This window comes from Scleropages formosus, chromosome 14 (genome assembly GCF_900964775.1).
Source record: "Scleropages formosus chromosome 14, fSclFor1.1, whole genome shotgun sequence".
Classification (NCBI taxonomy): domain Eukaryota; kingdom Metazoa; phylum Chordata; class Actinopteri; order Osteoglossiformes; family Osteoglossidae; genus Scleropages; species Scleropages formosus.
The window spans coordinates 8132413-8160359 of NC_041819.1; the positions used below are offsets into that span (position 1 = coordinate 8132413).

Sequence of the window (27947 nt, forward strand, 5' to 3'; positions counted from 1 at the left end):
ACAGCACTGTGTAGTAAAACCAGACAGAAGACTTGAGTTTTTTCCAGAATCCATCTCACTGTTCAACTACTGCATGCTCAGCATCGTCGTGGCATTTGCTTTCGGAATGAAGAAAACCGGTCAAATTCAGATTTTATCATTTTATTTACAAAGAGTAATAAACCAAGTTTAGTTCCAGTTTAATTAATATGTAATTAAGTTAGAGGTCGATGTAGATGAAAAAGGAAACCAAACGTTTAAATGCACATTGGAGTCAGTTTTCAATATCTTGTGTATAACTGAAAATATGCATCATTACATCCTCTCACCATCCCAAAGGACAAGTACTTTTCAAAGATACATAACAAATAAGTAGGCCTATAAGTGACAACAAAGTTGGTAACTCTGAAATTAAGGCACCCCAGTCCAGACCAAAGCACCGCAAAGGGTGAAAACCTCAACCACCAAGAACGCTAGTCTGAAATCCGACAGCGTGTTGCCATCACTGCAACCATTTATCCCACACTGTTTCAGCTGAAACCTAGATAGCAGTGAGGTACATACGATAAATGTCTCTTCCGCTTTGCACAATCAAAGTTCAGTGCTGCAGTTACAAATATTTCCCTTTGGATCTCACCATATTGCAAATGAAAAGCCATAAATTTCACCGCAGGGTCACTGCTTGCAAAATCAAAGCATACTTTATCATTTACTGAAGGTTCACAACAATTGTGGCCATGGATGTTTGGCGGGACTTTTCTTTCCTCTCCGCTGTAATGAAGTCAGGTCACATGGAGGTGGGCTGTCCAGCTAATGGAGGGAAAACAGCATTACACCAGAACGCTGACCACAAGATGGTCTAAACATAGGTCTCTTCTGCAGATCTAATGAAAAGGAAGGTGTTTTTCAACACTTGCAGTGATCGCTCTGATCAATAGACCTGTTGAAAGAAAAGTACTGAACGTACACTTTGATAATGGGTTACAAAACACACATGTTCTTTTCTTGGTTTATTACTAAAGGAAATCCCTAACTGGATTGTTCATGTTGTACCTTTTTGGCCTAAGCACCTTAAGCAACCTTTCCCCAAGAGGATATACATGAACCATTTAGGATGTGATTACTCTATTTAAATCACCTGACCTTCCTACATCACGAAAATACAAAATGACCTTTAGTAGCAGTATCTATTTCGCTGTTACTTCATACACTTCAGCGAGCACATTGCCGTGTGACGCAGTGCTGTCATTTTAATGAAACCTACAGTATTGCCCAGGGTAGTATTTACAGTTTATTGATTTTAGTGTCAATGATGTCTGTATTGTATGTTGTATGAGGGCTCTTTCTCACTTTTGAGTTCAACATAGCAGGAGCTGCAGTAGAGCTGCTTGTTTCGAATTCGGACTTCTGCACCTAACTGCGATCCTCCGAGGTCACACTTGCATTCAACGCACTGGAACAGGAAGGGGGAAGGGAAAGCATTGAATTTTCATTCGGTGAAAGCACTGGAAACATGGAAAAAAGGATGATAAAAAGTCATGAAGAATCATCAAGTTCAGGACAAAGATGCTACTGCAATATCAGGAGGGCCGTAGTTAATAGAGCAAATTCCACCCCAATATACTATGCAATAAGAGATGCAGCAGCTGTACTGGAAAAAGGGAGTTTCATGCTAACATGGAAGGCTATGAATGATGCGATGTATCATGGGAATTGAGATTCAAGAGTTCTCTGCAGCCACTGAAGTTCTGTGGGCTGGAGGTGAAAGCTGTGCTCTAGACTAGAATGGACCTATAATGTGTTGATGACTAGACTAGATCTATGATGTGTATAGTTACAGCAGATGCAAGACCTGAAGCATGGTGCAAATCTGGCTGGATAAGCCAGGGCCTGAGCCCTGCACACCACTCTCTCACCTTAAAACAAGGCAAATGAAAACAGAGCCCCAGAGACTCGATGACCATGGCCGCTCCCTTGCCCAGGGGCAACTCACAGGATGTGCAGATCTTCCTGCCGCTGACAGACCTAGGTTACAGAACACCAGTGAGAGCGGAAGGCTGTGTGAGAGCAGGAAGAGTGACAGGAGCAGCTTGCAACAGGAAAGCTGATGTCAGACAAAGGCAAACTGCTGTGCACGGTCTCTAGTCAATACCACAGAGTACAGGTGAAATGAAAGGAAGTCAATATGAAAACAAGGGAGCGAGAAGGTGGTGCCGTACCTGTTCAGCAGCTGTGAGGATGTTTGGGGATCGGAAGCAGGGGCGCTGAAAGAGCTGGACGACGGCTGTCTCAGGGAGCCTGGCTGGATGGAGGAGCCCGTGCGCATGAAACCACGGGGGCCTGTAAGCGCAGAGCTTGGGCGGTTGTAACTGGGGGATGAGGGGGCGGGTCCTGAAGACCAGGACTGTCTCCAGGAGTGGGGTGTGTCAAGGTTGTCCAGAGACTCGCCTCTGTAAGCCAGGAGATAAACACTAGCATTGAGACAAATGAGAATAATCATGTGCAGTTATCACCACGCAAGCAATAACACTTTCACTCTCACGGGTTCTTGCAAGCTTTGCCAAATTACTCTTTCGCAGGAGCCTTGCCATCTGCTGATTAAGGCTCAGACCAGAGCCTGAGACAGCAGCCAGAAGCTACGGAGGACATAGGTGCTGAGCTCCCCTTGATTACAGCACACGTCTGACAGTGTAGGAGCAGAGAAGCGCAAGGGTGCTGACCTTCTCATGGACCCCATTGGACTGACAGGCTCCTTCTGGACGATGCTGGTGCCGTGCTCACGGATCCAGCTGTTGTCTGTGTGCAGCTGGGTGGTCTTTCTCAACCCTTGGAGGATCTGCTGGCGTTCCAGCTCAACTTGAGACAGGGGCTCCCCCACACTGGTGTTTGCTGCCAGAGCAGAAGAGAACCTTTCAGCAATCATCATAGTACAGAATGACAGAGATCCTGCTACACAGTGCTGGCCTACAAGTCATGAGCCACTGTGAAGTGAATCAAGTGTCCAAACACATGAATCCGACATAGAGATATCAGCGAAAAATTCCAGCAGTGATCAAACTGCATCAAGAGCATGGCAATTTTTACAGGTGACATGGATTTACATTTATTTAGCAGACACTTTTCTCCAAAGAGACTTCCAACGAACTCTGTGTAGTGTTATCCACCCACACACCTTGTTCACCAAGGTGATTTACACTGCTAGATACACTACTTACACTGAGTCACTCATCCATACATCAGTGGAACACACTCTCTCTGTCACTCACACACTATGGGTGAATCTGAACAGCATGTCTTTGAATTGTGGGAGGAAACCAGAGCGCCCAGAGGAAACCCACGCAGACACAACATACAAACTCCACACAGACTGAGCAGGGATCAAACCCCTGTCCCGACCCAGGCGCTGTGAGACAGCAACGCTACTCGCTGTGCTACCGTGCCGTCCGGATTTGGCTGGAATTCGTGATTAGTCAAAAGTTCACATCCATTTCATTTTGATTGACTCTTGAACTTATGGAACTGATTGTGATAAAGTGGAATTGCTTGATTAGCTGGGCAATATAATCTCTTGATTGACTGGAGTGATCAAAACCCCAGGGCCCACCTCTGGCCTGGCCTTTGTTTTGCATCTCATGGAGGACATCCCGTGTCTCAGCCTCCAGTTCAGACACAGAAACAGTCTGAGACTGGTGGCCGTTCTTCTGCCTCCATTCATCATACAGGGTTCCTGGGAGCAGTGGTACACATGTGTTCTGACAGCAGCCCTTGTGGCCTTCACTGGGCGCTGAGTGTAACTACTTCTTTCAAAAACTGTCGTACATGTTATACTCCTTTTCCCGTAAGTCTTTTGATTGATGTGAAGAAAGAAGCCTAGGACTTTCTGCAAAACCTTTTACATCCAGCGCTGTACATTATTCCCAAAACATTAGTTACGTATTAGTTTTTTTTTCACCTGACATCAGTTGACCTGTGAAATCAGTATTAATAAGAGGAATAAAAAGGCAGCAAACCTCGTCCATTGCGTGCAACAAAGTCATCGAGTTCTGGAGTGGATTTGGATTTTGCCCTGAAACAATGAGTAAACCAAATTGGTTTTAAAAACTTTAACAGAATATTTCAACCGTCTCACAAAAATTATGACAATGAAAGTATTAAGTTTTAAGAATCCATACAATGCAGAAAAGGTAAATGAGCTCAGTGGTAGAAACCCACAAAATGGATTTCCTTTCTACCAACTGTACTATTTGGCTCATCAATAAAAATGTTATTCCTTGAAAAAAGGTATAATTTTGGTGAAAAGAGGAGAGACATTTAAACATTATAAAGGGCCTCAACTGTGCTTCCTGACATTGTAGACCAGTCCAGAGAAAATACTCGTGTGTGGAAAGCAGCGCACTCACCTGTCCGAGGCAGAAATTCCCCGAGCAAATCCATATGAGTCCCCAAACCTGAGTCACAGCACAAGACAGCAAATTGCATGGTTATAAGAGCAAGAGATTTAGAGGAAGAATGACACCTTTTCCTATTGTCTAATTCATAACTGTGAAATTTTGTCAAGGGTACACTTCAGCAGCAGCAATGATAATGTAATATGTAATACTAAATAAATACTAACAGCAGTTCTGTAGCAGGATTCAAGAGCTGCTATAAACTATGGTACATCATTAAAATGTAGAAATACTCTAAATCCTAGCTGAAATACTCTAAATCTGAAGATGAGCATTAAAGGTGTGCACAGTCAGGGTCTTGGTGTGCCAAGTTTTACATTGGCCTGCCTCTCAGAGTTTCTACTCACCACTGCTGTTCCCTCTCGGCTTTCTGACGCTCCACCTGCTCCCTCCATGTACGCTCTGCCTGCTGGCGTTGGAGCTCCTCCTCCCTCTGCTTCTGCTGCCTTGACTCCTCCTCTCTCCTTTTGTGCTCCGCCTCCTGGCGTTGTAGCTCCTCCTCCCTCTTCCTCTGCTGCCTCAACTCCTCCTCCCTCCGCTTGCGCTCCGCCTCCTGGCGCTGTAGCTCCTCCTCCCTCTTCCTCTGCTGCCTCAACTCCTCCTCCCTCCGCTTGCGCTCCGCCTCCTGGCGCTGTAGCTCCTCCTCCCTCTTCCTCTGCTGCCTCAACTCCTCCTCCCTCCGCTTGCGCTCCGCCTCCTGGCGCTGTAGCTCCTCCTCCCTCTGCTTCTGCTGCCTTAATTCCTCCTCCCTCCGCTTGCGCTCCGCCTCCTGGCGTTGTAGCTCCTCCTCCCTCTTCCTCTGCTGCCTCAACTCCTCCTCCCTCCGCTTGTGCTCCGCCTCCTGGCGCTGTAGCTCCTCCTCCCTCTTCCTCTGCTGTAACTCCTGTAAACAAATGGAGTAATGTCACTGCAATTTGAACATATTGTGTTCACTGAAACAACTCTTGTGTTTGGTAAACAAACAGTAGGGCAACAGCTGTAATAAATGCATTTATTTTAACACTGAGTTCCATATTTATTACTTTGTAGTAGGTGGGCAATAAAGGTTAAAAGCCATAAAACACGTTCTAAAAAATATTGCAGTCAACAACCGCTTGTCCCGGGGGGATTTGCTGTGAGCTAGAGCCTAGTCTGGCAATGCGGGGCTGAGAGGGGAGGGGACACACCCTGGACGGGATGCTGGTAGGTCGCGGGGCACCCCAGGTGGGGCTTGAACCCCAGCCCTGCCTGGGGCGGGCACTGACCAAACCCACCACACCATCATGCCGGCACCCCCTATCAATGTATGTAACAAATTTTATATGACTATACAGAACTTTTCACAAGTTGCAAGATATAGGTAGCATGTGAACCTGAATACCTAGCATTTGCACTATTACACATCAGATTGGGCAAGTGGATGGTAAGATTCAGAAAGCAAGTTCTGTAGTGTTATTTCTGTCGTGTCATGATTCGTTTACCATGAATCAGCTCATTCTTTATTTCCTTAACTGAAAATGTTACTTACACAGTAGCGGCAGGGAGCCAAGCGGGGAGGAGTGAGGAACGTCTTACCTCATGCTTTGTGACCTCCTCCTGAGCTCGAAGCCACTCCTCCTTGAGCTTCTCCTGGTCACGTTTGTATTTCTCCTGTACAGACAGAGACACGGGAACGAGGATCAGTGCAACTGGAACTAGGGCCATTCATCTGTGATTGGAAGTCAGCCTGAGAAATAACTGAGAATGTGGGCACTGAGAATATGAATGGATAACATATTACAGAATGTAAATGTGAAGTCAGAAGACACAAGGTGCTATAAAATGAGACTAAGGGCAGAGGGCGTCTGGGCAACCTGCAGTAGGCGTTCCTGCTCCTTCTGCCACTTCTCCTGTCGCTGGCGATCGTCCTCAGAGTTCCAGGACGAGCGATTGTAGGAGGTGCTGATCGGAGGAACCTGTATCTGAAGGGGCCAGGGGGATGGGAGAAAATAGCTTTGTGTTTGTGTCTTGCGCTGCCATCACACCCTGACCACTGCTGCTTTCAAGCTCTACTTACATAGGAAATGCGTTAGCGGAAACAGGTATGTGTAGTGGATAAACAAGGCTGTCTTACACTAAGACAATAGAACTTTCCAGCCACAAAGTTGGGGGGAATGTGCACTAGGCTCGTGATTCTGCCCAGTCCTGTATTAATGGCTCACACAGTGCACAGCGTATTCACACAAGTGATTGAAACGCAATATTTTCAATTATTTGAGTCAAACTTTTTTTTTTTTCATTTTTGCTACAACTTAAATGAATATAGGAAAAAGCAAAAAAAAAGAGGTTCCACCCAAAAAATGTAAACTAAACAAATAAATTAATTAATCATACAAAACTGATGAAATAATCATTTCAAAGAAACTACCTTTTAAGTGCTAAAGCGTGACCGGAAATGTTCCCTGTTGGTAAGGGTTGGTAAAGAAGGCAAATCGAAAAGTCCTCTAGGTTTCATACCACCGCTTGTGTGTCTTTTAAAGAGAACTGCACAGGCTTACATTTAAAAACGTATTAAGTGTTCATGTTTAATTTTGCACTGCATCACAGCAGTGCGTCTGCAGTTCTGGATGACATACTTACATTTGGAATGGCAGATTCTGGTCCTCCTACAGAGAAAGGGAAAATTATTATTCCGAAACTTTTGTACATAATAATGCATTCAGCAAGTTTTCCCAGTAGGGCTTAAACATGAATGGAAGATGGAAAAACAATTAAAATCAAATAACCAAAAATGTTTGCTCAGTGATTGGTTAATTGGTAAAAAAAAAAAAAAAAAATCCCTCTTATTCAGCTGCCGTAATTGTGCTTTCCTCTCAAAGCACAGAAATCTTTGACATGCAAAGTGAACAGTCAACATTTACGTGAACTCGGGAAAACATGATCAGTTCTTAACATGCATGCACGCAAGTAGAAGACCAACATAATGCATGTAAAATGAGATTTCATTGTGCTGGTACATTATGGGGTCTGATCTGCTGGGCAAAATATACCGCGTGTTCAAAGACAAAAATACTGTGTTTCATTTCTCTATGCCTGTGAAAAATCCATTTGTTCATTTGAAATTCAACTAAGTGTAAAAAAGCACCACCAGATGTCTAAGAAAGTTCTCTGCCATTGTTCTGGTTTAAATCTGCAAGCTGCACAGGCTGAGTTGGATTCAAACACACAACCCAGGAGCGGTGAGGCACCAGCACAACCGACTCTGACACCCTTTTTACTAAATTATGTGCAAAGTAATTAAACACAGCAATTGAGTAAAGGGTGCCAGTAATTGTCTCTGTTACCAAAGGTGTGTAAGAAATGGAGTAAAGTGTAAGAGCACGAGGCAATCAAGCCCCATTGGTGAGGTTTTCCCTCCAGAGAATGTGCGTGTCAGTGTTAGTCCGAGACACAGTGGAGCACTCCGCTCACAAACCCATTTACCGCATAAGTAGACCAATGCACTGAACGCACACCCTGAGGAGGCCAGAGGGAAGAGCAGACTCATTAGAACAAGCCGGGCTGAGGGAGGCCAACGGTGGCGGTGGGGTGGACCGTAGGGACAGAGCTGAGATGTAAACAATGTCCGCCTGTATCCACCATTTTACCTTGGTTTTCAAAAAACTCTGATCGCCTTTTAAAGTTTTTCAGAGAGATGGGCTCGAACTCTACACATGAAAAAAACAACGGAATAGAGATGGGACCAAATCAAGCCGTGACTACTCTAGTGGATAACTAATGAGATTCCTTTCTTATCATGTAAAAATAAATTATCACAGGTAGTGGACCCTAAATCAAACAAAATTAAACAGTAACAAAATAGAAGAAAACTTAAAATATGGGTAGGAAAAACATTTAAAAAGAAGATTCCGGTAGGGCGGCACCTTTGAGTCTGTCCTTTACCTTTATTTCTTGTCCTCACAGACCCTTCTTGGAAACCACCATTCATCCCTTTAGAAGCCAGATCCTGCAGGGGATCACAAGAGAGAAATAGTTTATTACTAATTAAGCCTTGACTTCTACACTCTTTCAAAGTTTAACTGTTTTAAGACTTTCTTCTACTGACAGTAGACAGACATTGTCCAGGGGCCAAGAGTAAATAAGGAAACAATGAGAATGAATTAAACTAAGCCAAAAATCTGAATGATTACTGACCCATTACTGTTTGTAGTCCTTGCGAAATGAATCAACGTGCATACTCACAATGGCAGGCTGAGTGCTGATCTTGGCAGATTTGGCAGCAGTTTCTGGGGATGTCTGGAGAATGCGGCTGTACTTTTCTGAAGGACCTATAAGTGTTGGATCCACACTGGTCAAATTGATGGTTTTGTGGCTGGTATACGGTAGGGAAGGTAGGTCTCTGCCCCAGTCTGAATTAGCATGACGATGGCACAGATTTGTCAGTTTTAACAGCATAATTCCGAGGTCAACAAATCAAAAAACTAGGCAATGTCAAGCAAGCATGAGACGGCGAGGCTGTATTGCCATATTTGTTATGAGAGAGCAGTGGGGACAAGCTACAGACCACCTTCCCAGTAAAGCTAGAAAGCACCATTAGAAAGCACCAGGTTTACCACCAGCATTACCCACACTGCCGTGCTCTAAGCAGAGCTTTTTCACCAAAAATGTAGTTACATGCAACTATATACATCTGACATTCAACCAGACTTTTGCGAGCATAAGCCATCAGTGCAGCAATGTTGGCAAGCTGGTCGGTAAATAAATGTGGTAAATGCAATGAGTCCTAACAGCACTTGAAAAGTTGTGAACCTTGACCCAAAAAAGTGAAGGTAGTGCAAGACGGCTCACAAGACAGTTATGGCTGATAACATCACAAGGACATAGAATAACCTGGCAGCTATTGCACACCCTTAAAGTGGTGAAAGAGTATCCTGAGATCAGTGGAACTCAAACAGCAAGAACTGCAAGTGGGCCAAGAACCAACAGAGATACGGACCTGCCACCTTTCAGGTTGGTGTGCTCTAGCAGTGAATACATTAGCACCTGTCCAGCTGTTCACAAAAAAATAATGGCTTATGGCTGCAGGGCCTCATGACTTACTGTTCTTCCCGTGCCGGCGCACATCCATCTCCAGGGCTCCCTCTCGCAGTGCAGCGTCCATACTGTCCTTCCACTTGCTGTAGCTCATGTCAGACACGTGGTTGCCATTCACGGCCAAGATCTCATCACCCACCTGCAGGTGACAAATCTCCGCAGGGCTGCCTACATAGACACAGGACCAAGGGCCACACACATTCCTGGTCAGAAAAGTGACTGGCTTAACATAGTGAAGGCCATTTCAACTCACTGATGCATTGAACCCATTGATTTGGGCTTCATTTCCCAACACGATTCATCTGGCTGCTGTGTGAGTAAAAAATTGAGCACTGAGAATATGAATGTATAAATATAGAATGTAACTACCAGCTGAATTACATTAACAATCAAGGAGAACATTTTTAAACGGTAAGTGGGTTCTGAGCGCGTGACCTAGAAACTGCATGCCTTAAAAGGCTCAACACCTAAAGTGAGAACATACTTGTGAAAGCAGTGTGGTGAACTTCAACGAGCAGTTGACTAAAATCACAGTCTCTTCCTCAGCATACTACCACTGCGTTGCAATATCAATGCAAAATTTTTTACTGAGAATATTGTAAAGTTTATATATAGGGTATTAGCAAATGATTTTTTCTCGTCAGATGGGTTAGATAGTGGGCAGTCTCAGAGAAGTGGAATTCCTTTGTCCTGGTATATAAATCATTCACAGCTATTTCGCCAGGACATATCATCAATTTTCAATTAAAAGCAAATGACCAGGCATGTATCCTAACACAATACACCTATAGGTCAATAATAACCTTTTTAAAGATTATGTTATTCTAGGTCATATTATGTTAAAATAATGCCGAAGCGGAATAGAATACTGCGCTAGCACATTATTACATGATATTAAAGGGTAGGTTAAAGATGATGCTTTCCTTTGATTACCTTTGAGTAAGGTGTTCAACCCATAAAATTGCTCCAGTAAAGAGGAAAAAAGCAGCAGAAAAAAAGAAGTCAGCAGTATATATGAGTAAATTCATTCTAAGGTACTCTGAAGCGATGTGTCAGTGGAATTAATATATGTAAATGTATTCCTGTAGGTAATTCACAGTGCTCGCAGAGAGTGAGTCGCAGCGTACGGACCGGAAATTACATTAGAGCGGGTTCTGTCATGTTCATTCAGATGCAGCTTGGTCTTACCGGGCTCAATGGATTTGATACGTGCTCCTGTAGAATCCCAGTTAGTCTGGAAGCCAAAGTCCCGGCGGCTGTTTGGTCTCAGATTTAGGTTGATTCTCATGTCGCTGTAGTGCTCCTGTCATACAAAAAGCCACATTGCACTCTATCTCTAGGTTCATTGTCACAGATTACCCATGCAAAATTCAACGCTTAGACACTTGTGGCTGGAGCACTACAGATGTAAATATCCATCTCTTAATGCCTGTTAACTGCCACTTTCCATGCCATCACCTCATCTCTGACTCACCTGTGCCGTGCCATTTTGTGATGCAGCAGTGAGTGGGGACAAGGGCTTGGTGTGACGCATGTCTGACACATGGCCCTTGTCCACCTCTACCTCCTCTTCTTCCTCCTCGTCCTCACTACCACTCTCTTCAGATCCAGAATGGGAGTGGCTCTCATCCTCAGGTGTTATGTACTGACTGTAGCGGCTGGGCACAGATGACTTTGGGGAGGCAGCGGTATCACCGTTGTTAAGTTTGGGCAAATTGTCCACCTGAAGAAATAAAACAATATCAGTCTTTCTTACCTGTGGTTATCACTGACCGCATACAGTGGGTACTGGTAAACTTCTCAAATGTACACAGTCTTTATAATATTTAAATATCATTCTACTATGTATTTAGGGAACCGCAGCTGAGAGGACTGTGGGCAAATGAAGATTCTTACAGTGTATTTTCTGGGCAAGGAGGCAGTCCTGGATGGCTGGCTCCCGAAGGGCCTCGGGGTGACCACGGAAGTGAGCCGCAGGCTGTCCGATTTCTGGAAGCCTGCGGGGAGGGTGGCTGAAACCTGCGTCGCACTTCTTCTCACATCTGCTGAGTTGTTTTTACGCAAATAGCTCTGCGCCTCCTCCTGTTTGACAACAGAAGGTTTCCACTCTGAGGCTTTCGCAGTTGTGCGCACCGAAGACCTCTCGTACTTGCTGAAGTCTGTTTGTTCCTCAAGGTCAGCAGGAACATAGCTGGTCCTTTTGGTGATCCTGGGGCTGGTGGAAACTTTCTGAGCGGTGATGACCCGAGCAGCGGGTGGAGAAGGGGATGGCGAGGTGTCCGACGGCAATGTCGCAGCGCGGCTCCTCTCGTCCCTGTCATTTGACAACACTAGAGGTGTAGACCTCTTTAACGGGGTTGGATTGATGCTCTTGTTCTCCTTCTGAATAGTAGGAGTGGATGAACTTCTGATGGAAACTTTGAAGGTGTCTGCACTGTGGTGTTGCTCCTCCTGCACGTTGGACACCAAACGGGTCATGGGTTTGTCTGTGGAACTGTAGGAAGCGTCCACAGTGAAGCTGCGGCCCAGGCGAGTCCGGGGTTGGGGCTTAGGATTAGGGACGATATCCTCCTCCGTGGAGAGGAACACGCTGCCATCATTCCCCTGTTTTCTGTTCTCCCTATGTAGTAAAACAGAATAGAAAAGAAGGTGAGTGTGTCCCGCAGTCAGATTTCACTTTTACACCAATGAAACAGACCAGCAATGCAGAACTTGCTGTCTTTCGCTGTCTGGTGCATTCACCCATGCACACAGCAGTACTGCAGAACACTGATGAAACATAAACAAAACAAAGATAAAACCAGTGGTCTGAAAATGCACAAGTTTTACTGTAACATACTGTATCTCACACACCTGCCAGATATTTCCATTTAACAACAAAGGGAAGGTGATGCTGCCATTCACAAGTTTTAGGGAAACTTTAGACCCTTCGGGTTAGCTTTAGGGTTAACCCTAACTTTAGACCTCACTCTAACCCTAAGACCAAGGAAGGTTAATAGGCGATAGATGCAAAGGTAAATAAAACAATAATGCTGTGTATTTAAATGTGTTCCAGTACTATGTAATTCTCTAATCGTACAATAAAGAAGGTTTCTATGATTTACAGTAGTGTTTAGTGGAGGAAGAGGCTGAAGAAACTCTGCAAAATCGGGCACGCCAGTTCTGGTTGTCTGTCTACCTGTCCTCTTGCATCTCTTTGAAGGTCTTGGACCTCCTGGTGCTACCCCCGCCGGTGATCATCTCGATCTGCTCACGCTCCTCCTTCTTCTTCATGATATCTGAGTTGACACTCCTGCGTCGACTCTTCCATTTGCTCAGATCCTGAGGGCCAGACGGCAGAAGAGCTCACCCTCCGCACAAACAAAGGCACAAGGGGAGTGGACACAAAGAGGGAGTGGAGAGGAAGAAATACACTTCCAACTGTCCTACTTATATGCATTCACCCCTTCCTTATGAAAGGAGTCTAGACATTAATGAAATGTTCCTTTGACTCATGTGGAGTGTGCTCTCAACACAGACACAATACTTTGCGTCCTTTTATTGACTATTTCTTTACAGAAACAGATATGGGCTATGTTGACATCCTGCTTACAGTACATGGAAAGCAACCAGTAAGGTTGTTGAGTCATATGCTTTGCTCCGCAATGTAACATACACGTCTCTTCTTACTGAACCGGCTGAAATGTGCAGTGTCAGTATTTCCTGAAAACTTTGCAGGGTAGCTGTCTGATGTGGAGATAATGGATACAGTATAAAGTTAGGTATGAAATCAGATGAATTCCAGCTCTAATCTGACTTCAGTTTTTGAGAAAAATAAATCCTAAACATCCTGATTTCTGGTTAGTGAGGGCACTGTTGAGAACCAAAAAGCAGCATCCACCTTGGAGTTGACCAGGCCATCTACAAACTTGTGGCCTGTTGATTTCAGGAGACCCTTTGCTGTCATTTCACTCACGTCCTGCCATTGGTCCTCGTTGTCCCTGAGCTGGTTTCGCATCTTCTGCAGCTCCTCGTAGCGCACGTGCCGCTGGATTGGGTTGTCCACGATGATGTCACTCATGGACTTGCTCCTGTTGGGATTGCACCATAGACAGGGTGTGATAAAAGCACCAATAGTCACAGGCAAGTGTGTATGGAGCTTGTATGACAGCTCGTACGGAAACAACTGCTGCAAAATCTAGTCTAAACTGTTGCTTGGGAATGTAGGACCACCTAGAGCCTGAGTAACTCCCCTTAAATTTAGTCTCCTGACAGCTCTCAAACCCTGCAGTAAAGAACTATTTATGTTGTTTGATAAAAATATTCAGTTACAATCCTTCAGTTACAGCTAAATGCATGTGAGAGTTTGTAATTAAAAAAATACATTTGCATCTTATGATATTTTTGCTGGTATATGAGGTATGAGAGGGTCGGTAATGCAAGGCCACTGCAACCATATGTTTGTTTCTGAAACCATCAGTTGTGCTTCTGTCATTTGTGAAGGAGGAAACAAAGCTCAACATCAGTATTGCAAGAACTAACAATTACAGTTTCTGAAGTTCACGTCAATCAAGCAATAACAGACAAACATCTCAAGTAAATTGTGTAAACAACTGCTTAGAAAGTAAGAGATGACACTTCAATCCTCCTGCATCCGACGTGCAGTGAAACTCATGTTAAACGGTTGTTGATCTCAGGGCTTTTATATGACTCATCATTTGATTTTTTTTCTCCTGGGACAACTTAGTTCATGCACCTTTGTAGCTTTTTAGACACTCAACAAGCATTAATGGGCTTAATGTGTCTCAACTAAATGCTGTATGCTGTGTGACTTTTTTAATGTTAGTGAGTGGGCTGCGCAGTGCATATCTGTTTCATCTTATTGCACAGTTTTTTGTTCTGCTGGTGCAGCTCTCCCATGCAATGCATACCTCAGCATGTAGTAGTGAGTGATAACAGAAAAGCAATGCAAAAGACCATGAACATAACCAGAGCCAAACCTGGCAACACAGGACATAAGGCTGGAGGGGGAGGGGACACACCCAGGACAGGACGTCAGTCTGTCACAAAGCACCCCGAGCAGGATTCAAACCCACTGTGCTAGTGGAGAGCAGGACCCGGTCCAACCCACTGTGCTACCGCACCCCCCCATCTAATAAAAGATGCACAAAACGAAAATATAAATGCCCAAGGAATGCTCATTTTTAAAGCGCCTTATTCAAAAACTGAATTTCACAAACAGCTGGAACAACAAAAGATCAACATCAAAATCTCATCACCAGCTTCCACTGCCTCACCATGCAAGCTTTAGCATGTTTGCATTCCACAGGCCAGCTGAATTCTATCGGAGATTGATAAGTCTTCTTTCGGTATCGAAAGCAGAATGCTTGAGAGAAAACAGCTATGCTTGACAAGTAAAGCAGTCTAGACATTGCACTGTTCTGACCCTCAGTTTCCGACTGTTTAACAATTTTCCATTGTCACTTCCATCCCAGACCATATGGAACTGGAGTGTGGTGATAACTGTATGTCGCTGTTGGTTATCATTATCACTAAAGAGCACCAAAAGCCAAAACATTTGTTTTTACATCCAAGTATTTGAGTGTTCTCCTCTTTTATTTATTGTGTCTAAAACACAATAAATATCAGTGTAAATTATCTGGACAATATGAAACTTCATTGTATAATCTGAATATGTTTTAAATCCTAATTTGAAACAAAACCTTACTCCTGGCCAAGCTAAAACGAATTTAAAGATATGTACATCTTCCAACTTTGTTACAAAATAATTTAACTTTATTTTGAATTTTTTAAAAAACTGTAATATTTTGTTCAAGGGTACTGGTTTTTGAAGATAACCCTGGATTTCATGTGTTTATGGACCTCCTATGGGCCCTGTTCATTTCTCAAAGTTCTCCATAATGGTCAGCCGTAATAAATACAGCATGAAGTATTTTATGATGCATTTATGGATAAGCAGAACCCATTAACATGCCCTTGTAAATATTTTAAGTCTAGCATTAATGATTCATAGCATTGTAAACAAGCTTCTCTGAGATAGACCCATCAGTCAAAAGCACAGCTCATATTTATTTATAGCAAAGTTTACAGTAATTGCACATTAAGATTAATTCACAAAAAAAACAAATCATTGTAAAGCCAGGCAATGGTGGCTACCAAACAGATCAGAAACCAAACAAAACTGAAGTGTGTACAATATTAACCATTCTCTTTTAACAGCCTTCTTCACCTCTTCTGTCAAGTTCTGAATAGGCTGGTTAACGGTGAACTTTGTTCTAGAAAGAGGGATAGCTGATGGTTTAAATTGCTTGAGGAATACCATAACCTGCAGTAGCTCAGTCCACTCTTTCATTTTCCTTTAACCACGAGAGACATGACATGGTGTGTCCAGCAATTTACCTGCATTCTCATGAATGAGCACTGCACTCTCCGTGGTGGTCAAGCACTCCTGACCTCTTTGACTACTGCACTTGTAGAAGAGCAGCTCGTTGCCAGTAGTGGCAATGTTACATTCAAAGTTACAAGGATCACCAAAGTCTTCAATACCCTTCTTCATGAGTGTGGAATAGAAGACCTTAGCCTGTGACAGTTTCCCTCTACAAGTTTGGGGGAAAGGTGCTTAGAGAATGGAGCTCAGTGAGGATGTACAAGGCCTGTACAGAGTACTCCCACTGCAGCTGACTGGCTCTGGACAGCCAGAGTAGAATGATCTTGCATAACATTTTGAAAAACATGTGACTGTATTCAGTTTTGACTTGTGAAGAAACAGGTGTGGGATGAACCTTCAGGGGTAAATGAGCAGAAAACAAGCAAGCCTAGGGCTGAGATGGGTGGGGTGTGACCACCCAGGGACAGACACGCTCCAAATCCTCTGATGACGGGCCCGTTCTCTTTTGGCTACAGCTGACAGAAAGAGAGAGAGAGCACATGGATGGAGAGGAGGGAGGAAGATAAGAGAGGAAATTACAGAAAGATGAGAGCACAGAAGGAGAAATAGAGAGAATAATACACAGAAAAAGAATTATAATGTACACACACAGACACATTTTCTGAACCACTTGCCCCATACGGGGTCACGGGGAACCGGAGCCTAACCCGGCAATACACGGCGTAGGGGACGCACCCAGGACGGGACGGGACGGGACACCAGTCCGCCACAAGGCACCCCAAGCGGGATTTGAACCCCAGACCCACCGGTGAGCAGGACCCGGTCCAACTCACCGCGCCACCGCCCCCCCAGAATTATAATGTAATTAAATGAAATTAACTACAATATGAGTCTCACTGGCTGGAGCACACTTGGTTCCATGCAAGCTTTCAGTAACTTCTCACATGTTCTGAAGCATCTATGGTAGAAATGTGACCACTGGTACTACCCCCTCCTCATGCACCCAAGACCATGCCCTGAACTTCCAACAAACCTTAATCCCTGCATCTTTCTGTACCACAAACGACGTTGGGATCCCAACACAACCTTAGGCCTGTTTGCACTTTCTTCTGGTGTCATGAACTTGGGCAAGAACTTGTCGTAGGGTATGTTCTGAGAGGGCCGTGGGCCCACCCCCAGCTTGCGCACATAAAGGTCATCTTGAACTGGATCAGCATGTCCTTCCTGATCGTTGTTCTCATCTGAGTCCTCGCAGGGGTCCCCCAGGGGGACATTTCCTGTATCTGAATCAACATCTGGCTTCTTCCTGGTAGGCGGAGGTGAGGTCCAGGAGCTGCTGCTCAACACACGGTAAATCAGCAGTGTAAACTGCTGGGTCTGAACACAAAGTTACTTGCTTCACCAAGTCTTTTAAATAAATCTCTGGGACATCACACAAGTGCATTTAAAGATAACCAATCAATGCACAAATTATTCGTGTCAGTGCATGCTTTGTCCAGTGGATTGGTAAAAGCTGCGATCTGACCTGAGGTAGGACAGATGAGGGTGTGGCGCACTAGAAACAGCAACTGGTAGTTGGATAGTTCTCTGAGCTGAGACCCCATGTGGGCTCACTGGTGTGGCATAGTTGGCTGGTGTCATAGGGGAGGGGCTGCGGAACCTGCGGCTGGCCAAGTCGTCTAGTACCAGGTCGGGGTCTGGCCGGTCGACATCAGAGTCACTGTCGCTCTCATACTCAAACGTCCAAGGCTGAGAGAAGGATGTTTCTCTGAGGCTGGCCATGCCCAGCCAATCACAACCGCAAAAAAACCAACACACAGTTCGGTCATGTGACTCTTTGAGAAGCATTTTGTTTTGTTGATGGATGTGATGACAACGGGTTTCATGGAAATGCATTGCTCAAAGGGCTCCGGAGGCAAAGTAATTCAAAGAAGTTTTTGCACTGAAAGTACGCACGCACGCACACGCTGTCAGATGCCATTCGTCCCAGGCGAGGTTGCGGCGAGCCGGAGCCTAGCCCGGCGGCGCGGGGCTGAGGCGGGGCACGTCCAGGGTGGGTTGCCAGTCTGTCACAGGGCACCCCAAGCAGGACTCGAACCCCACCCCCACCATGCTGCGGGCCCCAGCCAAGCCCACTGTGCTGCCATACCACCCCCCCCCCGAGACACATAGCAAATGATAGAAATAGTGATGCAGTGCCTAAGCCCAGCTAAACATAGATCAGGTGAGCAGGGGTTTGCTGACCCAAAACAAAGCAGCAGAACTAAACAAAGGATGGAAGACATGGAATGGATTTGTGTTGAATGAGGGAGCATAAAAGATGGAAATATAGGCAGTTACAGCCAAGCAGGTATGAGTGTGTCATATGCGTTAGGGATGGGTTTTCCTGAAGGATTACAACAATGAAAAAATTAATCTTTTTGCTACTAATCTTCATTGTACAGACATAGAAGAAGATACGTGAACACTACCTGCTGAAGGGGGTTTCATTTTCCTCATCCAAGATGCTGCCCCAGCTCCTGCGGTTGTCATCATTATGCTCGCCCCGCTTTTTGCGCAGCGGTGCTGGGACGTAGCCTAACGGCTTGTCCTTGGTGGGAAGGAACTGGTTGAACTGGGTGATGGTCTTGGGTTCAATCACCTGTGAGCGGCGGTACTCCTTGTTCTCTGTCATTTTAATATCTGGCTCTAGGCCCTATGTCACTAACAGAGCCTGTGGGAGAAAAGGGAACGCAGGGGAGGCTAAGGTTAGACACCCGTCTTCCAAGCAAAAAGGTGATGAAGATCATCTCCACATGCACATGATTTACTGGTGCCCTTGTGCATGAAGAGCGGTGGGTGGTGAGGAAGAAGGTCATCATGTTCATTTGCAGACAGCTATGGAATGTAGAGTATCGTCTCAACGAGGCTCCTGCGAGGTGTGTCCACTAATACTGTCCAGCTCCCTTTTGCACCCATGACTCTCAGCGCATGCATTTGAGATGTTTTTTGGCAGGTACAGAAGTAGAAATTGTGAAGCGGTGAAGCTCAGGTAATACTTCGTGGGGACTGCTGTTCTTGCTACAAGCTGCACATTGACAGCGAGTTCCACTAGAGGGCACTTGCTACCAAGCTCTTCGTATTGTATGAGTGTAGATATGAGTGCAGGAGCCCTTACCTCCCTTTGTGCCTTTTAGCGTCAGAAGAAAATCTGAGTGTTCTCGATGCTGAAGAGGTTAAATGAACAAATCCTGGACTTTGCTGAGAACCGTTCCCCTTTCCCTTGGCACGAGTTGTCTCCAAACCCTTCGGTGGTTGACGCACACTCAGACTGTCCGAGTCTCCTAGACACAACGCAGGAGTCCACTGTCACATGTAGGCTGTGCTAACTGACCTTGTGAAGTTTACAGTTCATGGGCATCTTGGATTAATTTTATACATAGTTACTAGACACTTGATAAGCATGATAAGTAAATGTAATTATATTAAATAAACACATAATCCCAGTTCTTGCAAATATTTTTCAAAGCCTGATTAGCTCCATACAAGTTTAGCTTTCAAAAGTAGTTGGTATGAATTAATAATAAATCACACTGAAAAACAATATTAATACACTTCAAAATGAAATATACTCAATAAAATGTGATCATATATGTACACACGCATATATATATATATATATATATATATATACACACACAAGGATAATATAAAAATATGGTTTAAAGCAAATTGTTGCAGATAATTTTTGACTTATCCTCTTAAAAAGAATGACAGAAACACAACAAAAAAAACAACAAATACTACAAGCAAAAATTTGTTGGATTCTTTCTCAGCTGCAGCGTACATGGAATATCCAGCAACTGTGACTTACCTTAGATGCCCAGTTATTCCGTGAAAGTCCTCAGGTTTTGGTTAAGTCCATCATAGAAGGAGACAATTTCCTCACCCAGTCAGTATGTGGTTATTAAAACCTGAAATACAAGAAGACATTGCTGGTGTATTGTATTTGTGCAGATATACAGGAATGCAGGTACATGGGGTTGGCAGGGCGTAGTAGTAGATTGCTCTGTTTTGGAATGTTCTTTGGAACTGGCTTTAGCTCGAGACAAACTGGCAAGCAGGATGACAAGTCACTTATGTCCCAAAAAAGTCCACCGCCTGTCTGACAGTGCCAGCGCGGACGCTTCTCTACGTTCTGAAGAAGTACGAGGCTATACCTGCTGAGTCTTCTCAAGAGATGTATGCAAGACTGCTGTCATATGATACCATATTAAACCGTTCAGCTCCTCTAAACTTCCTGTCAAATGAGTGTGCGATGGCACAGAAAGGGCAGAGGTGTTCCTGGGTTCACCCAGAGTACAAAGACTATTGTCCTCATGTATTCTTACACGCATTCCATAACACTGATGTCCAATTAGCAAACAAAATGTTGACCAGACACAACACTGGGTATGTGTGATAGCATGGACCACCAAAATATTAGTGCGTGCATTCCTCTGTGGTTCAGTAACCCAACATGGGTAAAGTACAGAAGACTCCTTAGATAAAGTCAGAGATCAAGGTAACCAGACTCTTGGAGGTGGAGCTAGTGCTTAATGCTAAAGATTTTGCTCTCAGGCTTCCTTTTAAAAGTGCATTCTGACAGTCCCCATCTGTCAGGAAAGAATTCAAGTGAAAACACCATTGAATAATAACAGCGTTCCAAAGCCTATAAATAAGCCACACAATAAAAAATGTCTACTTTCTGGAACTCCTGCATCTCTACCTCTCATAGTTCAGGTGCCTTGCTGGTTTCTTCTTACCTGCTTGAAAGAGAAAAAAGCTTTCAGTTCACCGCAGGTTGTCTCATTCCCTCCGATGGAAGGACTGAGAGCAGTGAGCGAGAGCAGTGACTGTGCCTGTGCAACGAACCAGCACCCCACCCCCCTCAGCCTGCTCTAAGGACCAGAGGCCTGTGCTATGTGTCCAGAGCTTTGCTGACTTCCCTCTCGCTCGGTGAGTAGAGTGGCATCCTGTCGAAATCCAATCAAACCATGCGCCTCATCAGATGCAACGTCAGAGCTGTGTCAGATGGAATGTCAGAACTTTCTCACACATCCTACGCAGTTTACCTGGGCTACTGGTGTGAGGAACCTCCCAAGTCCACACACAGTCCAGTAAAGTAAAGGCTGAACTACATTAGCTTGAGTAGTTTGAATATTTGCTCACGTTTTACGTTTCCACTGAACGTTTTCCTGGGATTTATAACAAACTTGACAATCCCAACGGATATAGCAATACAAGACATAAATGAGAAATCACACTTTGATACATAGCGTGTAATATGAACAGCTATACCTCCGTGTTAATATAACGATAATCACATCAGTATTTATTATTTCTTGATTAAATTAAAATTCAAAAACTCTCGCTCAGTTCATGAATAAACATCTGACTGTATTGCGTAAAGCGCTCGTGGTTATTTTTCCAGTTAGCAAAACAAATGTTTTTAATATTCTTTTTCATAAATAAATAAATAAACAAACAAATAAATAAAAAAAAAAACTTGAGTCACTGTGACAAAAATAATATTTAGCCCCCTGCTGGGGGAAACTCTGTGTCAACCATCAGTTCTTGACAACCAGACAGCTCTCCTGTGACACTTGCCTGGATTGCCCCCAGCAATACCTATCCTGATAATGAGGTGCAGAGGGGCCGATGACAGTGGGTGAAAGTCCACTGCACGTCTGTAGCAGCGACCTTCTCGCAGCGCCGTCTAGGACTATTGTGCCACATGCCTCGAACCCCAGGCAAGAGGGGACAGTTAATTTCACCCACTGCAGAAGGAAGCGTTCCTATCCGATGCCAGAACCGGAGTCACGGCTGTCGCGCAGGTACCAGCATTAAGGTCGCTGCTATAGCAGGTTGGGCAGAATGAAGGCGGTCCAGAACTACATGTTACTTTTAATAACACGAGCAAAGTAATAAAAGTAACACCAGGCCACCTAGACATACCAGCCTGTATCTCAGAGATATATAGCCTTATTGCCTTCTGCCGTTGGAACAAAGTCTACATTTATTGCTCTGCAATGGAGAATTCTAGTAACAACCAGTCACAGACCTGGTTATTTGACTGAGAGTGTCATCGTAGCCGTTTTCCTGTCGCCTGTATATATATATATATAGAAACCAGTTTGTTTGCTGTACATATTATACATATGACAAAAATAGAATTACATAGAACAAGAATATACCTCTATACACATATTTATACATGTTTGTAACGTTGACCTTCTATATGTCTCTTCAAATGAAGTAATACTAGACACCAATTTCCTCTTACTCTAAAGAGACTACCTTACATGTAAGATTGTCAAACAAATCAAATTTTCTGCAAACAAATCAAATTATCACCAAAGCGTTCCTCATCATATAATCTATCATCTGAAAATTTGATAATTTGCGATTCCTTTAGATGCCCCCTCAAGGCTCTTTAATTAATTAGTTATTTTAGCCGATGAAAAATTGCTTTTGAATTTCTTGTCAGCACGATGGTGTGCACTCTAAAATTCCCAAAGAGAAATTCTCCAGAAATACACACACACACACACACACACACACACACACACACACACACATTTTCAGAACCGCTAGTCCCATACGGGGTTACGGGGAACCGGAGCCTACCCGGTAACACAGGGCGTAAGGCCAGAGGGGGAAGGGGACACACCCAGGACGGGACGCCAGTCCGCCGCAAGGCACCCCAAGCAGGATTCAAACCCCAGATCCACTGGAGAGCAGGACTGTGGTCCAACCCACTGCGCCACCGCACCCCTCCTCTCCAGAAATATTCAATGTTTAAAGTACTAAACGTTGTTGAAAATCCAGTGTTTCACAATACAGTCATAGTATAGACTGTCTTCTGTTTGAACATGAACTGTTCACAGCAGCTGAGGAATCAGCAGTTATCTTTCCACCGTTGATAAGGCAAACACAAATATGGAATATTCCAGAAATGCTTTTCACAGTCTCTGTGCTATTCCTTTTAAACACTGTTCCCATTGTGACTGTGCAATTATATACACTGGACTGAAGGATGGATGTTGTTTCAGGACACTAAATAAAAATAATGAGTAACACCTCACTGTTCCTGTCAGCGTGTTAGTAAAGAAATGCTGTCGCTGTGATGCTTTCAACAGATGTGAATGTAATGTGAAGTCAACAGCAACAGACTGCAGGCATGATGACAGCCAGTTTTGTTGCTTAAAAGAACATGATCTGTAATAATAGTACTGTACATTTGTGCTGCCATGTGATGACATGTGCCAACATTCTCACTGAATGCCCTGAGATAATGTGAAATGGAGCGTGAGAAGGTACAAGGAGTCTTAACTGTCAAATCGCCACCAAAAATTTCATCTTCGCAGTGCTGAGCCAAGAAGAACAAGTTTCTTTGATCACCTATAAAAACCTTGAAACTGACAAGTACAGGCCTACATATGGTCACTACTCGGCACCCAGAGTCAAAAAAGTATAGAATTCATTATTATTATTATTATTAATAGTTGCAAATCAGTGTTGGGGGTAGGACATAAACAGCATTTATCTGAGCAACTTAGCCTTGATATTAACAATGTAACTGACTTTTGGGAATAAAAAAGTACCATCTATTCCACATATGATCACATTACCGCAGTGAAATGTCCCTTCCGCTCTAAAGCGGTCACTTCTCAGAACCAGCTATCATACCTTGAAATTATATCAAGAGCAGGAGCTCATGACACAAAACCCAACAAAGGCAAGGAAACAAGATTTCAGCTACAGGTGTGTACCGAAGTAGCTTGTGTAACAGTACAGACAACATTCTTGTGTTGTCTTCTGTCGGAGTACCACAATCAAGTCTGTCTCGCAAACATACAACGCAATGTGTGTGTACACGCTACTGCAGAAAACACAATACTGGTTACCATACACAGTTCTTCTAAGGAATGATATCATTGTTATTAATTCATTTACCTGACACTTTAGCATGACTTACACAATTATTTGCCCATGAATACAGCTAGGTTATTTTTAGAGGAATAATTCAAGATAAAAGCACTTTAAGATGGTGCAGCAGAGGGTATAATTTGAACAGGGTCTCGACTGCAGGGCAGTTATTCTAACGCTATGCTCCCTGTTGGCTGGTGTTATAATTAAGGTTGCATTCTTGATGAGAACTTCAGGAAAGTATGATGTAGCTAAGCTTAGCACACAGACCATGGTATCAGAGACCAACACACAGATACTGGCAGTAGATATGAACAGGCACACACTGACAGTAGAGATCAACACACATCATGACATTAGAGACCAACAGAGACAATGGCAGTGGAGATGAACACATGGAAAACGGCAGTAGATTTACATTACATTTACATTTATTCATTTAGCAGATGCTTTTCTCCAAAGCGACTTACATCTCAGCGAAAATACAATTTGTGCGAGAAAGAGCCGTAGCTGCAGACATGTAATTCTTAAGTAAACCTAGTTTGTTACTTTCCACAGTAGAGATCAATACAGAGGAGAAAGCTAATTCATGTCAGCATCAGCACTGCATGCCAACGATTCCTTAAGAGCCGTGCACGGAAGAGCGGAGAGAAACAACAAATGGTGACAAAACATCCCAATCAACAAGTTAAATGGTTCTCACACCCATAAGCGTGAAATAAAATGATTAAGTTCTGTATGGCAAGAATGTCTCCACATACTTTTGTGCTGATGTCTTGTCAATGGACATAAATCAAGGTGTTGAAAAGAAAAAACAAACCCTATAATCTCTGAAGCATGTGTCAGAGAACCTTCAGTGCAGACATCACTGAGAGAATGAGATCTTTCTAGACCCATATCTTCCCTGGCTCCACCTACTCAAAGAGCGCTGTCGCTATTCACAGGCAAACGGGGAGAGGCTCTCAGCTAGCAGTGGAAACCTTCACGAGGCACGGTCACAGCGATTGTGTCGCCGTTTATGGTGATGCTTGTGACCAACGCAGAATTCCTCTTTTATCGACCACAGCCACTCATTTCACAATCTCATAACATCCCGCTGCCAAAACGGTGCCTCAACAGTGGGAGATGCGGTCATGCAGTGCCACACACCTCAAACTCAAACAAAGAATGTTTCTCACCAGAATACACAAAGCTAACACCAGTAAGGATGGACAAACAAATGAGATGGAAGTTGTGCAAGTGGTTTTTCATCTACTTCCAGCACTACTGCTTGACTATTGTGATACACACTTAAAAACCTGCTCATTAAGCTAAAAACTTGACATGACAAAATTAAACAGTATATAATTGCAAAGCACCATTATATTATTGTGAGGGAATTCTTTATTTATTTGTTTAAATATTTATTTATTTTAGATAACTATAAATCGATATCGTTTTTTGGTGAGAAGAATGCGTAGCAAAACTAAAGATGATTAAAAAAATGAGCCAAAACCTTGGTATTGCTATTTGTATGTTATTTTTAAACTTGGCTTTCTTTATATACTGCAGCGTAAGGGAAAACTATGGAGAGAATGTACTCTGTTCCGTAAAAAGATTTGATAATTTGTGGACAAAGTCTAAGAGGGTAAGGAAGAATTCTCACAAACCATACCTCTTTTTGTGGGCAATTAATATTGTGCTCATAAAAAATGAATAAAATATCATTAAGGGATCTATTGTTATATATACATGAATAGCTTTATATTATTTGGGATTCAAATCTGCTGCCATGAGAAAATTCACAAAGATCATTACATATCGATAAATGCACAAGTTGAAATTAAATGCCCACATCTGGAATCAGATATATAGCGCACCTTTGATTTTTTGACAAACGACGGGAAGAGAATGCATTAACAAATCAGCACGCAGATTGTTTTCCAATTTCCAGCTCACCTTTAAGGTAGAACATTTACAACAGCACTCAACAACAGCACAGAATGCAGAATGTCATCCGTGGTACGGAATGTCTCTCACGATCACCTGTGTCCAAGTATCTGCTCACTTTTCCTGTCATTTGCCAGTGTATGCTAATGAACCTGGATGAACACTGATACTGAAAACTGATGCAAATTACACCTGCAGGGCCAAAGACAGCTGCAGGATTAACTCTGGTCATGCATTTAACATTTAAAAAGAGTGAGGGCAACAAAGCTAATCCAGAGCAGAATGGTAATTTAAAAAGAAAGTACACTCTGTGCGATGGAGAACACTGGAAAAAGCAGCAGTATCACTGGCTGAGTGTTACCTGAGCAAATGCTTTAAAAACAGTGACGGAACTGAAATAGAAAACCGCATGGAAAAAGGCTGTACTCCCAGGTAAACAGCAGCCAGGACCGGGGATGGCCAGTTTCACTGCTGCTGAAAAAACAGCAGAGATTCCTGTGGTTTGTTGCAGGGGGAAGGGTGTGGCACTGGCGGAAGAGATGCCGAAGTGTCAAGGACTGATCTCACTTGTGATTCACTCAGGTTTATTGGCCTGCTGATTTCATCTTTCACAACAAAGCACAACGCCAATAACCCTATCCCTAATACTAACCCCAACCCGAACCCTAACTGTAACCTATCCTTAATACTAACCCTATCCCTAACCTTAACTGTATCCGTATCCTTAATACTAACCCTAACCCTAAAATTAACCACAGCCCTATCCCTAACACTAACCCCAACCCGAACCCTAACTGTAACCCTATCCTTAATACTAACCCTATCCCTAACCTTAACTCTATCCGTATCCTTAATACTAACCCCAGCCTGAACCCGAACCCTAACTGTAACCCTATCCCTAATACTAACGCTAACCCTAAATCTAACCCTAACCTTAAACCTAACCCTAAGACTAACACTGAGGTTCTCAGCTGTTACTGAATCAGTGAAAGGAGCTGTGGAATAGTTCACAATTAATTTCTAGACATTACCTTGTGATGTTTGATTGAACAACAATCAATAATCAAAGTTTTAAAGCAGAACTGAATGAACACACACCTGTGCCGGGTGCAGGTGTAAGCACCTGCATAAAATCTGCAGGATGACAGGCTCCTGAACATAAAAAACACACTTCTACAGTGAGAGCGAGAGCACCAGCGCTACATTCCTTCCACCCTTTTTCTCATTGTTATTGGAGGACACGATACAAGCTGATCAAAATACCTCACGTACGCTTCAGAGAAGCCCCAGTTTAAAGATGAGAGGAAATGGAGTGGGAGCAAACATGAGCACTGCTGTACTTACAGACAAATGGATGTTTTTCACTTCTGCTTTACATATAGTCAAAGATCCATGACCTTCCATCTCACCCAGCTGCTGACTGCAGCCTCCTAAAGGCACCTCATGGTTTTCTTTGAGATTAAATCTGTTTTAATCTGTTTTAATCTGACTCGGTTTTGGCAAGAAACTACACAGTTTCTGTCACCTACTGATTTATTTTCAGATTCGCCTTTTCGTTATACCTGAAGACTGACTTTCTACTCTCTAAACAGACCGGTTTGATTTCTTTGTCGAGTAGAAACTCTAAAGGTCTTGAACATGTGCTTCTTTCCCCCCATGTGGACTGTCATGACTTTGAAATGAAGGAAAGTGCTTATAAATAATGCTGGAACAGAGCAAGAATCCAGGATAGAAATTGAATGTGTCTCCATACCGAACTTCCCTTGCCTTCATACATCACACTGGACTTCTCTAATCTCTCAGTCTGGTGAGAAGTCTGGGAAGGAGTTAAATTTAAACCTGTGATCGGCAGGCAAACTCCTCTTGGTGCAGTGGCTGAACTGCACAAGAATTTAAATAAGGTTATTTCAGTATTAACGTGTCAGTCAGCGAGCTCTCGTAGGCTCACAGCTCCCTGTCTCTTGACGACTACATGGATAGGTTGACACCGCACTAGTTTCTATTGAAAAGGAAAGTTTACCTGTCAGTGGTTTCTGGGGCCAGATGGTGCGGATCACCTGGATGACAGCGCCGAGCCTCCTTCAGTCCCGGTGTTTCTACAATGTTATGTTAATGTTGCACAGCTAACACGCCCTGTTAACCGCCATGGAGTCTTCACTCAGAAGGTTTGTAGCAAATGCCGCCTGGGATTCTTCGCAGCC

General features: G+C 43.7%; 1 protein-coding gene across 4 annotated transcripts; it reads right to left on the minus strand.

Moving 5' to 3' along the window:
* Positions 1 to 125: 125 nt before the first annotated feature.
* Positions 126 to 27947, minus strand: LOC108920545 (LIM domain only protein 7-like). 4 transcript variants are annotated; one of them, XM_018729362.2, is made up of 24 exons: positions 27767 to 27946; positions 19721 to 19820; positions 19025 to 19190; positions 18339 to 18580; positions 13435 to 13549; positions 12658 to 12800; positions 11376 to 12099; positions 10954 to 11202; positions 10668 to 10782; positions 9486 to 9647; positions 8628 to 8794; positions 8328 to 8391; positions 8033 to 8092; positions 7026 to 7051; positions 6260 to 6367; positions 5982 to 6056; positions 4775 to 5310; positions 4380 to 4427; positions 3990 to 4045; positions 2700 to 2868; positions 2199 to 2429; positions 1896 to 2004; positions 1330 to 1432; positions 126 to 789 (listed from the first exon to the last, which is right to left on the minus strand). In XM_018729362.2, exons 4-24 carry the CDS (start codon positions 18539 to 18541, stop codon positions 767 to 769), a joined length of 3486 nt encoding a protein of 1161 aa, XP_018584878.2. In that variant the 5' UTR covers positions 18542 to 18580; positions 19025 to 19190; positions 19721 to 19820; positions 27767 to 27946; the 3' UTR covers positions 126 to 766. The 4 variants fall into 4 exon arrangements, with proteins under 4 accessions (XP_018584878.2, XP_018584880.2, XP_018584877.2 ...); XM_018729364.2 differs by having other exon boundaries at positions 126 to 1432; positions 8628 to 8713; positions 27767 to 27947; XM_018729361.2 differs by having other exon boundaries at positions 126 to 1432; positions 27767 to 27947.